We start from the raw sequence: 16,844 nt of genomic DNA, 5'->3' as shown, positions 1-16,844 counted from the left end.
TGTGTTAGCTCTGAGGCACTCACTCACTCAGCTATAGTCGGAGCTATTATGGCCACAGCCCAGCCCCACTGTTTGAGAGATAATGCATGGTTGACTTGATCTACAAGTGAACCTGACATTTTGCTCACAACACCACTACCCAAACTGAATATGGCAGGTCCCTGATAAGCAGAGCAGGACTCACTGAATTGCTTTGTGCTCACTGTAATCAATGGCTGCATGCTTTCCTCAAACATGCCAAGATCATGACGAGATCTACACACATATAAAGACGGGGAACCTGTTGCAGCATAACTTGGTGTGCACTCTTGTAAAGATTTCTGAGGAAATGATTCTCAAACTTAAACCACACCTGCCAGTGACAGTAGTTTTTTTGTTATTTGATAATATTTCTCATGAATGCTGTTGCTCATATCACGAGCTTTTCTCTTTAAGACACACAAATGAAGTGTGTATTTGTTTTTAATCCTTTCACTTCTCTACAGATTTGTTATATATTTAAGATCAAATAACTTAATCTAATTTATACTTTAGCTACACTACATTTCAAAGGGAGATATTGCTACACTTTATTATGATCAGTTTTTTTACAGATACAAAAAATAACCTTTAAAATACAATGCAGTAGTTTGACTTAAAAACGTATGTGTTACACACACTCACACACTCCCTGCCTGAAACGCCTCCATTTGACTCCTTTGTTTACTTCAGTAACATAGTGACATCACTACGTAACACTTGCGCTGCTATTGGCTAGCGCTCCAACACTTTGTATGTGATAGGCAGTTGGCCAATCATAACAGAGTAACCAATCAGAGCTGACTGGGCTTTTTGAACATTAAAGCTTGTAAACAAAGTCACGTTAGAAGCACATCATACAAAATAAGAACCTGGAAATTACCATAATATGTTATCTTCAACTTGTACTTCAGTATTTCATTGTTTTATTGTTACATTTGCTTAAGTAAAATATCTGAATATGTCTGATGTGATATGGCTTCACACAAATGTATTGATGCTGATATTAAGTTACTGTATCCAGGAAACATTAGAAAACATTGACTTGGGATAACGGGCAAATGCTAATAAAGCCTGTGTTGAGTCATTCTTAATCTTCTGTCACTTTGCCAGTAGATTCAAAAAGATCTGTGTGAGTTATTCTGCAGATTTTGGAGTAAGAAAATATAGCTCATGTCGCTGCAGTGATCCTCACAGACAGGCAGCTGTCTCCCTGCAGCAGAGTGTTCAGCCATTGCTCAGCAGCAGCAGAGCAGGACCACGGCTGAAAGCCTCAGTGAGGCTCTGGGTCCTGGGGGGGCCCTCTTCACACTTGCAGGGCCTGAGGGTTGAGCTGGGGGTCCCTGTCCCCCCCCCCCTTCCAACTGTCTGCCAGTAGCCCATCAGGGAGCGACACAGTGTGCATAGCAAACTGTCACACTGAGGAGATGTAGTATCTGCTTATGTTTTCTGTACATCGTAAACAGCTTGATATGAACATTAACATTCATGAGCAACTGTTCCATTTGGCTTAGTGCAACACTCAAACAAGTCACATGCTAACACTTATCTCAAGAGTTTCCTGGATTTGAACAACTGCTCGCTTGCTGCAGATTTGGGGAGGTGCTTCTTTAGCTGCGATAGAAGCTAAGCTAGCTTTTAGTTTTTTTACAGAATGTTAGTCTGACAGGCAACAATAGCCAAGCTTAAAACTCCCTGGCTTCGCACATAGCGCCTTGTTTTACAGTACGCAATATGTCTTCCCCAATGAATGATTATCTAACACTACAATACACAACAGACCTCTATTGTAGCAAAGGCGCGAGAGGAAAGAGGAAGAAGACGAGGCAAAGAGAAAGAAAAGTTAAACAAAGTTGAGTGGTGCCAGCTGCTTTGCCATCTGTCACTGTCATGGCTGCACTTGTGATATGTTGAAACAAGTTTCTTGGAAAGTGGTGCAGATAATCCTCGATTGTTTTCCGTTTGCAAGGCACTGATAGTCGTCTTGGTATTCCAGAAGATAGTGAGCTCAGAGCAGGGTGTGGTGCTAGGTGTGGATGGCTGACCATAGCTCTATTAGCTGTGATTGCAGAAATATAAAGCTTCCTTTCTTAAATTGTTAAGCTTCAGTTCTTCATTTTTTGCCAGTGGTTAGAAATTGGTTTTAAAACATCGCCAAAATCCTATATTATTTTATTGAGAAACGCATTGTCGCTTATATGAATTCAGCAATTTCCCTCCTCTCTTTCCCTCTTCTCATATTGGCAAGGGAAGTGGAGAACCATAGAGGCTTTGTTTGCTTCACCTCCTTCAGAAAAAGAAGGACGACCACCCTACGGGGAGGCAAACCCCCGCTGGTGGACCTTGATAAGTCCTCGCTGTCCCCTGTCCTGGCCTTAGCCCTCTGATCCTCAGCCTAGTTGGCTCCAGGCCTACAGAAGACAAAGCCCCGTCAGAACTACTCCGAATGGATGAACAACCAAGCAGAAAAACTCAAGTGTTCTGAAAAAAGGTTAGCATTGAAGATAAGAAAAGCTGATGGAGGAGATGAAGGTCTGGACAGTGTTCACAGCTTCCTGGTGGTCCAGCAGCACCTCATTAGATGGATGTGTATGAGGCTGTCAAAGCAGGAATATTATACCAAGGGGTCGTCAGCAAACTAATTGGGTAACAAAGACCATTTCCAGCTCGAGAAACCCCTCTTTTAACAGTCAGTGTGCTGAGACTCTGATAAGAGAGTTCACGACTAATGCATTTAGCGCAGGGCAAGTTCACCATCTTTATCTTATTTACTTAACTTGGTGTAAATATTGTTGGTCTTTTACGGGGGATTTAGTCAGACCCCATTTCTCTGAAGTGCACTTAGGGATCAAACTATTGAACGCTGCGGCTATATGCAGACGATCAGGTGGTATGCAAATCAAGATACCTTTGTTCGGTTTAGTTCCATGTGCGATGCATTCATGCTCCTCCTCTCTGTTCTGTAAATGTGTTCTACTTTGTTTATTGCATTTATGATTGTGTACACTTTTATATTAATAGAGCCCAGTTCTGAGTGCGAAAAATACTCCTGAAAAATAAAATCACATACAATATATGCCATTCTAATGCATCACGAAATTCCGCTAGAGAAGAGAGAGAAGTTCAAAAGAATATTAAAATCCAATACCTAAAGGGGGGCACAGAGGTTTATCTAAAGTCAGGGGCTTTATTCAAGCATCATGCCTGCTATTTTATTGTTTGACTTTATTTACTGCCTCTGACTGATCCTAGTCTTCCATGTGTGGTTATGAGAGCAGGGATTTGTTGTGACCCCATTGACTGATCGACTCCTGAGTTCCCCTTTTTCTTCCTCTTTGAAAAATAATCCCCCCATCCGCATCCTGACAGAGAAAGAGTGCTTCTGTCCAGAGAATGCGCCACCTGCCACCTTGACCCCCAGGGGCCATGGTAATATCCATACAGGTGAACATTACCGGCTCCGGGTTCCCCTATTATGTTCCCTCACACAGCTCCTCACTGCTCGGGGAGTCGGCCCTAACTTACATGCAAAAAGATCAAACAAGTCCTCCCCAATTGAATTCAAATGGGAAATGTTGAGTAATTCAAACAGTGAGTAGTGAAGCGACAGGGGTGTTCGGTCCCCTGACCAAAGCCAAACACAAGGAGTACACGTGTGTATATATACCTCCAAGATATGTTTAAGTCCTGGAGCAATATGCATAAGCAAATTCAGCTTCCTCTTGTTTACTTCAAATAGTTCCAGGGACATTATGTATAGTATCAGAACAGACATTGTGAAATGAAATATTCATGAGTACAAAGAAAGTTGGAGACATTTTTGTATGATGCTAAAGGGCTGGGGAAGGGAAATGCCATGTGGACTGAATCAAGTGCATGTGATGTACAAATATTTAAGAAAATTAGAAATGAGAGGAGACGAGAGGAGGAAATAAAAAATGGGGACAGAAAAGAAAATGAAGACGGCAAAATAAGAAACGAGAGGAAAAGAGAAGGGAAGCATATCAAAGCAAAAGGGAATTATTGGAAGGGAACAGATAGGAAAGGTGACACAAATATGGGAAAGGGAAGGAGGCAGGGTGGAGAAAGGGGTTGCTTGTCTTCAGGGCAGGTACAGCTTACACTAAACTGTTTGGCTTTAGAGTTGGAGCACCTCAATGTGCCTGAAGGTCCTGGAGAATGGAGCATAGAGGATGGAGTACCCCCCCTTTCCCACCAAAGCTTTGCTCTCTTCTCCTCCCTGTTTTTATAGGCAGCAGATTTGGTTTAAAATAATAACTCAAATAAATGTTTAAGGATGTGCAGCCAATCATTTAGCATTGCTCCTTAATCAATACCAATCAGTAGTCTGCCTTATTTCACATACAAGCAACTGAGCATAGAGTCATCATGCCACACATAGTCAATATAAATACAACCACAGTGAGCATTTCAATGGAGTGAAATGAGCAATAGCTAATGCAGCGCATGAACTTTGATGCTTACAGTCCAGTCAGCAGGATAAAAGGTGATTTAAATGAGAAAATATGTATTCCCCAAAGCGCCGCCATGATAGCAGCAGCCAAATAAAGGCACAGTGATGGGTGTCCCTTTAAAGATTCCAGAGGAACAGCAGTGACTCTCTCAATTTAATCGATTTTAAAATGAAAAGTCAATTTAACAAAGTTGAAAAGAAAAAGATGGGCCAGGGGAAGAAAGAAAAAAGCATTCTCTTCTCGCACTCAAGCAGTAAACTAACTGCTGCACAGAGCAGGCAGAGATTTCAGCGGAATTATCTCCCACCTCACATTTGCTCTTAGGCAAGCAGTTTAAAAGCCAAGCGATTGAGCCAGTGATCCAATTTGAAATGCAGAAATGATTAGAGCAGCTTGCCTCATTTCATATCGAAATTCTCTGATTTATGACAGGGCACCAGCCAAGATCTATCTCTAACGGGAATTAGTGTGCAATTCCTGCATATTCCTGTTATTTAGTCTCCCAATAGCAGATGCTATAGCCCTAGAGAGAAGGGGGGAGGGAGAGGAATGAAAGCAGAATGGAGGTATCTTTTCATTTCAGCAGATGTAACCATGACCATTTAGGAGAGGGGAAAATGACACAAAGGCAGACTTGAGGAATGAGAGTATTTCTCACTTTATGTAGGTTGTTGACCGAGAATCTTGTTTCAGGGTGCAGTGAAATAGCACCTCACTAAGCATATGCACAGCTTGGGTAGCGGTGGGAGACTGTGAGGTTGGCTGTTTTATTCAACAAAAAGACCCTTGCAACCCATCCATCCTTGAGGCTAAAAATATTAATACGCAGAGCGATAACAAGGGCTAGAGGAAAATCTCCCTTAATGAAATTTCCAGTTGACCACATGCAATTTGTTTCATCGCAGTGAACAACTAATTGCAATGGACGTTATCAAGGTGTGAGTGTGCTGTCTGCTGTAAACTGACTGGTAAAACAGGTACAAATCCTTTATCCTCACTCCCATGTTAGAAACAGAGAACATATAGACTTGACATAACCCAATACATAAGCTTGTTTTTTACGGCTAGTATCATCTGAAAGGACATGGCGCTTTCAAATTGTTTGTGACCATGCTAACACGGGGTCAAATGTAATGTAGGGGATGGAATTCAAGTGTAGAAAGAAAACAAAAAAAGAATGTATGTAACAAGCATTCAACTTTACATGTAATCTAATTTAACAACATTATTTTTGAAGTTGAATAAATGACTATGCCACATTAGGGTTAGGGTTTCTGTAAATCAATTGTCAAAACTAATGCTTTATTGGGAAACACAAAAATAATGCAATATTGAAAAGATGTAACATAATTCAAATTGTGTTTTTGTCTCAAAATAGCACTTCTTTATACCAAGTGGATGTTGAAAGCGTGATATATAAAGCCAACGAACGTGTTAAGATATTCAGACGGAGTGGTTTTGATCTCCCAGTTGTCTAAATCCTGCAGCTGTGGGATCAAGACGGATACAGTGCCAGTCAGTGACCTTGGTAGGGGGAAGAAGAAAAAAAGCCATGAGGAAAATAATCATTCCCACCAAGGTCCGTATCGATTTCACCTGCCCTGACCATGAAGCAGGTTAAGAGTAGCCAGTGGTGGTGAAATGGTCAGCGGTGATATCATTAGCTTGTTGTTTACACAGGGAAGCAGGGAGTTAGAGGAAGGCTGAGTGTCACAAGCCACTTTCTTCTTCACCTCCTTCAGCTGATCAGAGGATCATGGTATCAAGGAGGGATTAGTAGCGACTTGGGATTTGTGTGATTGGTTAATTTATTGCGGTGATGGCAGGTCTTTCATCTATGGCAACATTTAATCAGCGCAGCCACAGAGGCTATTACAGGTTAGCTCCTTTCTGGAGTCAGTCCGGCTGTGCCATCAGCTCTATCACAATTCCCCTGAAATTTCCAAATTATCTGGAACAGGCTTTAGCTTCTCAGTAATAAAAATTAGAACAGATTCCTGATAGAAGCTTTTGCTCACACAGGGCCAATTATAAATAGTACAGCCCTGCCTTGGAAGAGGGAAAAGGGGGAGGGAGAAAAAATCCAACTCTGAGAGATGTGCGCGGAACTTATCGTTCAGCCTCTGCTCCGTTCTGATCCAAATCCGTGTGGCTGAAAATTTATATTAGATTTTATCACAGAGGCCTAAGTCTAGAAAAATCAATGAAGGTTATCTTTTATGTTGCAGCAACTTGTGGAAATATTGATTTTCATTTTATAGCGTATTTGGAGCATCAGTTTGTAATCACTTCCTCGCTGACTACACTGTTTCGGTCACTGTATCTCTTACACGAGCAACGGTAACACAGCTCAGAAAAAAATAATAGAAATAGCGGCAGGGTATTGAAACCAGTGGAGTGAAGGCAGAGGGTGGATAAACCGTAACACAGTACACAGACAGGAAGGCCAGAGGAGTATTTTTACAGGCTCTGACAGGGATGATAGTGTGGAAACTGATATTAAACACTGTATCTCTATAAACTAAACTCATATATACTTGTTCTCTAAGGCCAGAGACTACAGGAAAACAACTTGTTCATGCTCTGGTCCATTTTGAGACATCTGGATATGTTTTGCTTAACATGTCTTCATTCAGATAGGTGGAAAGAAAACATCCAAAATAGAAATGTTATTTGTTTTTTTCAACAACTTTGTCTTTGTGTGTGTATAGATTTATCTTAAAGTCACCATAATTATTAATCAAGTTATATTTATATAGCAGATAATGCCTACTTTGCATATTTGCACTGGTAAAAAAATGTATTTCATGTTTGTGGCCTAACAAGTGTTCTTCAGAACAGTGCTTAGAAAACAGCCAAAATACATATTTATGTTGTTTTAATTTTTGATGTTGTCTTTTTGTGGCTGGTCGTAAGTTTACTATATTAAACATTAGATAAAACCTCCTTTGCATTATTTAAACATAATATTTCAGAAAACTGGCAATATACAAATATATTTTCTTAATGTAAGTAACATGAAATGTTATTGTAAAATGTTTTAGTTATTTTTCTTACCCATTCAAAAGTAGTCTTTCTTCTAATATCTCTTTATTTGAATACCTGTCAAAATACCTAAAGATGTGTTCAAATCAGGAATATATTCAGTGTTATTCAGACATTTGCACAGATTTGTGGCATATTTAACATCCAACAGGGGTCAGCATATTTTACAAACTCGCTCTCAGTACTGTGTAAGGCAGGAAAGAGCTTCCATACGTCACATCCCCCTGCTCGTGAAGAGGACTTTGTTTATCCTCCCCGCTGCAGGGAAATAAATGTTCTGCCTGTCAGTCTGCATTTCTCCTGGCCGCGGCCACTTAGGCCAACTGATCCGGTTGTACAAATGTTTCCATTTGCATTCGCAGAGCCCCCCCCCCTGCACTGATGCCACTCTGTGTCTTAATCCCTAATATGTTGTGTGCTCTCTGCATTTCTTTGTCTGAGTGACGTCTGGTACATGCAGCATTCTTACAAAGCACATAGGCCACCATTGTCACGATCGATGCATTATGTAAATCTGCTGCACTGAGGCGCTGTCATGGGTTGTTGCTGTTGTTCACAACAACAAAAAACTATTAACAATTACATCAAAATAATACATAATATGCATTTTTAAAAGTTTCTTTCTCAGCAAAGGAACAATTGTGATTGCTGTAATGATTTCTAACACACTCTAACAATGGGAAGATGTGTGGTTAATGTGGTGTTTTGTCCCTGTTGGCTACATTAAGAGCAGCTGGAATATCATGAATTCCCAGAGGCTCAGAGGGACGGCGGAGAGGCCTCTCGCTGCTGAATAAGAGATGGCTCCAGTCTGCAGATCTAAGGAAGGGTTAATCTGATTCCCATTTCAGATAGTCGTCCTAGCAACAATCGGCCCGGTCTGCTCTGCTCCTTTGACAGGGGTGTGAGATTTTCAGGTTAGCCAGATAGAAGACTTTATTGTGAGGCTAATTTGAAATGTGAAATGGAGGATGACTTAAATTACAGAGGTCCCCTCTCCGTCTCATCTGCTGCCAGGGCGGGATAAGAAGATGCCAGGAGAAGGAATAAGAATATCAACAGACACAATTTACTGTCTGTGTTTGATCAGTTTGGCAGCGACGCTTGCCAATGTGCACTGCTATGTATAGATATAGATATTTATGTGTAGAAATCTGTCTTGATTTAGCGTCTGCATTTGTTGCCTTCATTTGCACACAACATCAAAACAGATTGCTATCTCACGGAGATGTTTTGTAAATAATGCAAAAAAAATTAAGTCCTCCAGCCATAGACCAGATAGAGTTCATGAAAAAGAGAAACGGGCTGCAGGAGGGGGAAGAGGAGGAGGAGGAAGAGGAGGAGGAGGAGGCATTGCCTGAGCACAGTGCTCATCTCTTGTGCATATCTGTGCCAATTCAGACCTTTAACATGCTCAAGTGACATTTGCATTTATCCTTGAAGGTTGTTGCCTTTTGCGGGGGAGAAATAAGTGAAAAGCGCCAGAGAGGACTGGTATTTTTCTGTTGCATTAGGCAGATGGACAGCGTCCTGTCGCTGCCTGCCTCAGATGGAAAAAAGAAATAAAGATTGCACCCCAACCCATTTTCTCGCAGCTAAACTATTTCTGTAACACCCTAATGAAGGAGGGCCCCGGGGTTCAAAAGTAATGGCCTTGAAATACTGACATTTTGCCTTTGAGTAATATGTACCCACCAGCCCCCAAACATCACCAATTTGCAACACCAAAATAAAACCAAATCATGAGGATGAATAGAGCAAGTCCATTCTGTGACACTGCAGCATGTGAGTTTATTGTGCTGGACCTTGCACTCTATCTCCCTCTTTTATTTTGTTCCTTTCCGAAGGGGATAAAACACCACGTTTGATCTCTGACCAAGAAGAAAAATGACCTTACACATTCAGAATAATTTTTTTCGGCATATTATAAAAACCCTAACCTCAATCGGCCTTTGAAATGGATACTGATTCTTTAAATTCTTCCCTGCTTGTTTCAGGAAATAGTGAGATCCCGGCGATAGCAAGGCACAATGTGCCCAAAGTTCACCGCTGAACACTCGCTTCCCTCTCTGTGAAAGTCACCAGCTTTTTCTTCCTTCTTTCTTTCCTTTTTTCATAATTCCCAGACACCTTAGAAGTTGATCTAGGAGATCTCGTGATGGGTTTCGTCCTTTTTGATATACCCGTTTGTCACCACGTTACCACTGTACAGCACACACACTCTCTCGAAACCTTTCCTGGTTCTCAAAAGGAAAAGGGGGACTTGGGTTGCATGGTGTATACTTCCTGAAAGTGTCTGTGTATGGCCATTCAGAGCCTGGAAGACTCAGTGGTTATTAATGACCAAAATGAGCGAATGATCTGTGACTTTTTTCAGGATAATAAGAAGTTAATCTAAGAGATCTCATAATGAATAAATCCTGGATTGTTATTCCTCCTCTTTGATACACCCGTTTGTCCACACTCCAACTACTATACCACACACACACACACACACACACACACACACACACACACACACACACACACACCACACACACACACACACACACACACACACACACACACACACACACACACACACACACACACACACACCACACACACACACACACACACACAAAGCCTTCCCTGATTCTCAAATCTTCCCTATAAAAAAAGGCGATGCATGGTGTATACTTCCTGGAATTGTCTGTTTGTGGCCATTCAGAGCCTGGAAGAGCGTAACTCAGTGGTTATTAATGTTTCTTTAATCACCAAAATAAGCAAATGATTAGTGTGTGTTATCTGTCCCCGTCCAGAAGACGAAGAGCACGGTCCCGGTGGTGCTGAGCGCCGGCCCCAGGTGGCTGCTGGATGTGACTTGGCAGGGAGCGGAAGACAACAAAAACAACTGTGTGGTGTACTGCAAAGGTAAGCAAGCGGCGGCGTCCTGTTATCTCTCCGCGGCGCAACACACCACGCCACGGCAGCAAAGACATCCTCTCCACTCTCTCCATCTGTCTCCCTTTTTTACTTTCTCCTTTTGCTTCTCAAAGTCACACACAAATAATTAGAGCTGCAAGGACACACAAAAAAGCCTCACACCATATCTGTTTTACTCCAAAGTGCAATTTATATCACTAAAACTCTGATTAGGAACTGAGAAACATCACTTGACACACAAAGTTAATGGTCTTTAGATTTCACAAGGTAATTAATGCCCCGCTTTTTTTCCCTTCTCTTTTATACTAAGTGAATCCCTATCTCGGTGCAGATAGCAAAGTTGTGGAGATGGGCTCGCTTCATTTGTTCCCTCGCTAATTCAGCAGGGCTTTATCTGTACATCTTTCATAAATCAGACATTCAGGAATGGATTTATGTAAATAAGTGGAAGGGAATATCATCATATCTGTCAGGAAAATCCATGTTGTTTATCCAGCCTTCAGCCTTAAAGCACAAATGACCCGCTGTCATTACGATAAACTCCTCAATCTGCCGCATTGTGTCCGGCAAACCCTCATTAAAAGATGGCCCAACATGGATCTGTAGAGGTTTGTTGCAGATTGCAGAGATGCACACAGCCCTGCCACTGCAGTGTGTGTAGCTTCACTTCCCATGAAAGCACAAGGCTTCTGCAGCTATAATTGGGTCTTGACGGGTGTTAACCAAAGAGACACAGCAAAATAAATAAAGATGTGTTTTGGATTCCAAAAAGGCTGAAGGAAAAAAAGGGGCTCCATTTATCACTTTTCAAAAAATGATTACCCCGTGACAATACCCCCCCCAAAGCTGAAATGGAGCTTCTTCTCCCTCAAAGTGAATAAGTGGCAGGAGTGGGATTTGCAAACCCCGGATTTTCAGTCTCCCAATTCTCATCTACTAATCACTAGACTGCACTGGGGAGTTATCCTCTTAACCGGCTACTTAACTTTGTGCTCTTTATCACCAAATCATTAAAGTTTTGATAAGCTGTGAAAGAAGATTATGCACTTCTTTAAAATCTTCTAATCTTCCTGCTCACACACGGACTGTATGAGACAAGAAAAACGGGCAATAACAGGATTTCTCTTCTTTTTTGAAGAAGAAGAATTTCCTCCACTCTTGATACGCTGGAGATAGCATCACATGCAGCATCATCACCTCAGCTGCATATCACTGGCAGCTCCTTTGTTTGTCACTTTCAGTTTGACCTTATTCAATTATTCACAGTAACATCTCCAGACGTCCCCTTGTGAGAGTTGTTCTGTGTTGTACGGCATAAGTTCATTACAGTAAATCCCCCACAAGGATCTTCGCAGGCATACAAAGAAGAATTCATCTAATTGAAATCTCGTAGTAGAAGTTTAATATCTCTTGTCATCTCATAGTTGCCCCATTGCTAAGCAGAACAAATGTATAGTACACATTCAACACAATTGATTTCTGTTCATTTTTCTATAGTAATAGAATATCTTTTGGAGTCCTTTATTGAGTTCTCTCCTCAATACAACTTTTAACTTTAAAGGGGCCCTGGTATGTCTTTAGGGGGATTTCATTTCCTATAGTGTGTTACATTTCAAAGGTCTGCATAGGCTAAAATCATTCTTAAACATTATAACATCACTATGTAACACTTGCGCTTCTATTGGCTCCGACACATTGTTGGTGATAGGCTAAGTGGCGGGACATCTCTAAGTGGTGGACCAATCACAAAACAGTCGACCTGCTAACCAATTAGAGCAGACTGAGCTCTGGTTTCAGACAGAGGGTTAAAAGAGGTTTTTTGAACATTACATTACATTACATTACATTGCATTGCATTTAGCTGACGCTTTTATCCAAAGCGACTTACAATAAGTACATTCGACCAGGAAGACACAACCTTGAAGAAAACAGAATCATATAAGTACATCAGGTTTCATAGAGCCAAACATTTCAAGTGCTACTCAACTGGCTTTAGGTAATCCAGTCCTTTATTAGTATATAAGTGCTTCGTTAATAGTTCTAACGCTCGAAGTGGAGTCGAAAGAGATGAGTTTTCAGACATTAAAGTATGGAAACATGTCACAGCAGAGGCACAACATACAAATCTGAGCATAATAGAGCCCCTTTAAAATGAATGCTACAATTAATATAAAAAATGTAATACATGATGATACAACCAGGGGGAAAGAGTGATACTGTGTAATTCCATACTTGACTCAGCGTTGTAGCAACTTTACCACAAAGCTTTGGATAAATTGGTTTGGTGCCCGTTTTTTCTCTGCGCTCTATCCCACATTTTTCAACATTTTAGCTCCTGGCAACTTTTTTTTCCCATTTCAGGTGGACTTGGAGTAAGTTCAGAAAGCGTTTGATGCTGTTCAGCCGTTTGACTCTCGCGTCCACAATGATTCACTCCATTCATTCTTCTTCAGCGCCCTTTCAAACATTACGATCAGCATGTGTGGGCCCCCTCTGGAGGTGACATTGAAATTGAAATTGAGTCTGCTGCAAATATCAAATCTTTGTCAAATTCAATTCCACTTCCGCTTTGAAGCGGCGCTTGAGTTGTGTTTATCGTGTCGACACTGGCAAAAGCTCCTAAGAGTCCGACAGAAAACTTTCTTCCCGCCTCTCGGAGCTTCAGCTCAGATTGTTTATATCTTCACCCCAGTGCTGCAGGCTGCTTCATTGCTCCCTGAGATGCGTTACTTATGGAAAACAGTGAATATCTCAATACACAGTATGCTCGCAGAATATGCTTTGGCTTACCTTTCACTGGTCTTCTTTATGGCTGCCTGCAAAGATAGTGGCAGCTTTCTTTGGATGCACGCCAGAGTGAATCTATGGGGGAGTATCTCTAAGTAAGGACTGGTGATTGGTTTGAGTGGCTGTAGCTTACTGTTGGGGTGTTCTGTCTGTGATTTCTGCATTACATTTCTGCACAATCCCCGAAACTTGTCATTCAGGGAGAAATATGTGGAGAGGACAGGATTCAGCAAACTGATTCCTCTGAGAGTCGTGTTCCAGGAGGCTGTTATGTATAATACATGCAGTGGAGTGTGTAACAAGCAGCAGGGAGGTGTGTTCAGGGCCCCCACAGGGCGCCTCTGGTCATCAAGCTAACCCGACAGTGTCAAATATAAATTCCTTACCTATTTTTGGGATCCTACAAACCTACCAGAGAACTCATCTCCTCCTGATAATCTGTCCTGTGTCATTTTATCCAGAAAGTATTGCACATTATACCCATTTATAGAAATGAGAAGCCCCAGAGAGGTATTTAAATATCCCAAATTAGGATGCACAGCGCCGTTTCATGACTATAAACTCTTCTTTTAATTCTTAAAATGAGTAGCCCCGAAGAGGAAGTGGAAAAGTGCAGTATCTGTTTTTCCCAGGCTGTCAGAACGGCCCTGTTTGTTTTACATTAAAACTCAGAGGAAGAGCCTTAGCAGCGAGCCATTACTAAAACTCTCAACTGTACTACCGCACTAACTCATTATCGAGAAATCCACCTGGAACTCCCACAATGCTCTCCTCCACACTCCGACAGCTTCTTTGAACCCCTGAAGTTATAGAAACAGGCGGCAAGTCTGCAGAGTAATTGTGTGTTACAGTAACGCTGGAGACTGAGGAGGTAGAGAGAAGGAAGGAAGAATGACAGATAGAAACCTGTAGAGAATTCAACAACAGATTGATAAACAATGCAGCTGGAAAGTAGGAGCAGTTTGTCAGAAAAAAAAGAAATTCAGCGCCATTTTGATATTTGTTCTCCTATCTTCCAGTTGAACGCTCCACAGTGTCTTTGTTTAAAGGCTGCAGACCTACTTGATTGGAATAATTTCAGCAAATTTGACCACGCCTGTGATGCAAGTCAATGGCTTTTAAAGGATATATCTGGTCTTAAGGAGGTCCTATTATTCTCCTGAAGAGTCTGCAAAGGCTAAAATCCCAAAGGTTCTCTCCCACATATTTCTCTTATTATTTATAAATACCAAGAAAGAAGCAATTACAATACTACAAATACAGTTATCTCGTCATACTACAATATTGATATATTAATGTTGTATTGCCCAGCCCTACTCATTAGTTGACTTTGTACATCTTGTAGGATTAGTTAACACAAATCCAGAATACCACCACCTTACACATTGACATGTGTGCATTTAAAAAAATCCACCGAATCTTAACGCAAAGCATGATTGTCTTTCAACACAAAATGATTGAAGACATTATAAATTCCTGCAGTATTTTACATTCCCCTTAGATAAAACCTCTCTACTGTACAACTGGCTGGAATCAAACACAATCAGATCTGAGTGCACGGTTGAAGTGTCATTTTTAGGTCTAAAGTACAATACATGACTTCATTCATCCTCAGTGCGAGCTCTCATTGTGCTTACTCCCATTGTCACCTGATATCAGAGCCCATTGAAACTATACACAGTGAATGTAACTACATTATGTGGCATTATTCAGAGGTCACCTAAACTTTTCAACTGTAAGCCTCTTAAGCCAGACCACATTCAGATACAGCATGTCCAATAAGTCTCCAGAGCAACTTAGCCCATTGTTCGTGCAGAAATTGACCAATGTAACTAGGCCGTTTTTACATAAGCCCGGACTGTGCCGAATTAGCCAAGTCGCTGTGTCTTTGTACTATTTCATATTCTCTAAGTCCTCACAATCTGATCCTTTTTTTATACCTCCTTCCACTGCTCCAGAGCTCCAGACCTCTGAGGCATAGCATGAACTAGCATGACCTGCAGATGTAGTATCTATTTGACTCTTTTTAAAATAATAATAATAATAAAACCAGATTACAATTAGCTCCCAAAGACATTTTGAGTGTTTTTCCCACTAGAAATGAAACCGTAAAGGCATGAAACAGCGAGAGGAGAGGACTCTTACAGTTCAAAATGTAATTGTTCATTTTAACCCTCCTCTTTCGAAATGACTGCGGCGAATAGGAGGTGCGAGGGGTTATTATCTGTTATCTGGGAACATAGCGAAATAGTGTGACTGAATAATAACTAAACAACTGACACAATGTAAAAATTTCATTATCAGTGTATTAAAACAAAATTGTACCCTAAAGGAGTCCCCACCACAGCTCCGAGCAGCCGACTAATTATGTTTAATTAAAAGACAACAGATCAACAGAATCGTTTTCATTAGGAAATTATTAATGATTCCACTGCAACAATAATTGATTGCACTGAGCCACGCGATAACTCCAGTACGGTCAGGCTGGAGTGAGCCGGGTGCAGAGGAGCGGCGGGTTTTAGGCGTTTGGCAGCGTGTCTTTTGCTGAAGATTCCACATTAGCAATTGTGCCGAAGTTACAAAGATGGGTTTATGCATAGCAGAGGAGGAGGGATAGAGCGCGTGGTGGGTTAAGGACAGCGAAATCCAAATCATACGGCAATCTGAGAGGACTTAAGAATCCCACACATGTATTTAGGAGCATTCATGCACATGCAATCATTTCAAGACACTCTTATTTCTCTGTCCTCAAACATATCCAAGAGGGCGTTTCCTCCCCTTTTTTTTTTTTCTTGTGCCGTCTCACTCATAAGCATTTAACACACACACACACACACACACTTGTGCTGCTGCTCCATTCAGAGCCATGTGAAAGACGTCAGCTCCAGACGCTTCCTCCGACAGCCTTTTATGTGCATTGTTCTCCCGCCGCGCAGCCACTTTCCCCGTGCTAGACACTATATAGCACAGGCACCAGACACCCCACTCTGCCACATTCACTGCGAACACATGCGAGCACAGACCGGGCGCCATTACCAAACATTTGAATAATGGCTGCTGACACATATATGTCCATCTGCTTTCAGCGTGGACTAAGCCTTAAGACAAAAACCACAATGCAGGGAGGAAAACATAAAAGGAGTGATGAGCACTGATGAGGATTTTTCCACCTTGTATTTAGAAGCTGTTGTTACATGCATATTTTTCGAGTATGTGCTTGGTGTTGTGAGTATAGCCGCCCGTCCTTGTATCAATGCCACGGAAGGTGTCAGGCTAATGAGCGTGGGCTGTCCTTAGAGCAGGAGGGTTTGGGCTGTCTCATTCACTCTGCATATTTAAATGCCTTGTAGAGCTTAAGTAGGCCCACTTTTCCATGTCAGGGCAGCGTTCAATCCTGCTGCGACCATTAATTATGATACCATTGTGCTCCAGTGTGGCTAATAAGAGTGATGTATTGCACCCTCGTGGCATTATAATCATCGGAGTGAAGTACCTGGACTACACGGAGCACGCTTTAAGCAGCACGTTTAAAAAAAAAGGAGAAGAAGGAGAAAAAAGAAACTGTGAGTGAAGAGGACGCTTCTTCCCTCCTCT

General features: G+C 41.6%; 1 protein-coding gene across 2 annotated transcripts in view; it reads left to right on the top strand.

The window, feature by feature from the left end:
* The window catches only part of zfpm2a (zinc finger protein, FOG family member 2a), a 123,687-nt gene that overhangs the window by 67,552 nt on the left and 39,291 nt on the right, over positions 1–16,844 (top strand). Inside the window, exon 5 of one of the 2 annotated variants that reach the window (XM_034228882.1) lies at positions 10,343–10,451. In XM_034228882.1, the coding sequence (XP_034084773.1) occupies positions 10,343–10,451 (109 nt within the window). Of the gene's footprint in view, positions 1–10,339; positions 10,452–16,844 lie in introns of both variants that reach the window. The other variant, XM_034228876.1, reaches the window with a different exon arrangement.

Source organism: Gymnodraco acuticeps, unplaced genomic scaffold (assembly GCF_902827175.1).
Source record: "Gymnodraco acuticeps unplaced genomic scaffold, fGymAcu1.1, whole genome shotgun sequence".
Lineage (NCBI taxonomy): Eukaryota > Metazoa > Chordata > Actinopteri > Perciformes > Bathydraconidae > Gymnodraco > Gymnodraco acuticeps.
The sequence above is the reverse complement of the archived record's forward strand: the minus strand, read 5'-3'. Positions and strand labels throughout refer to the sequence as shown.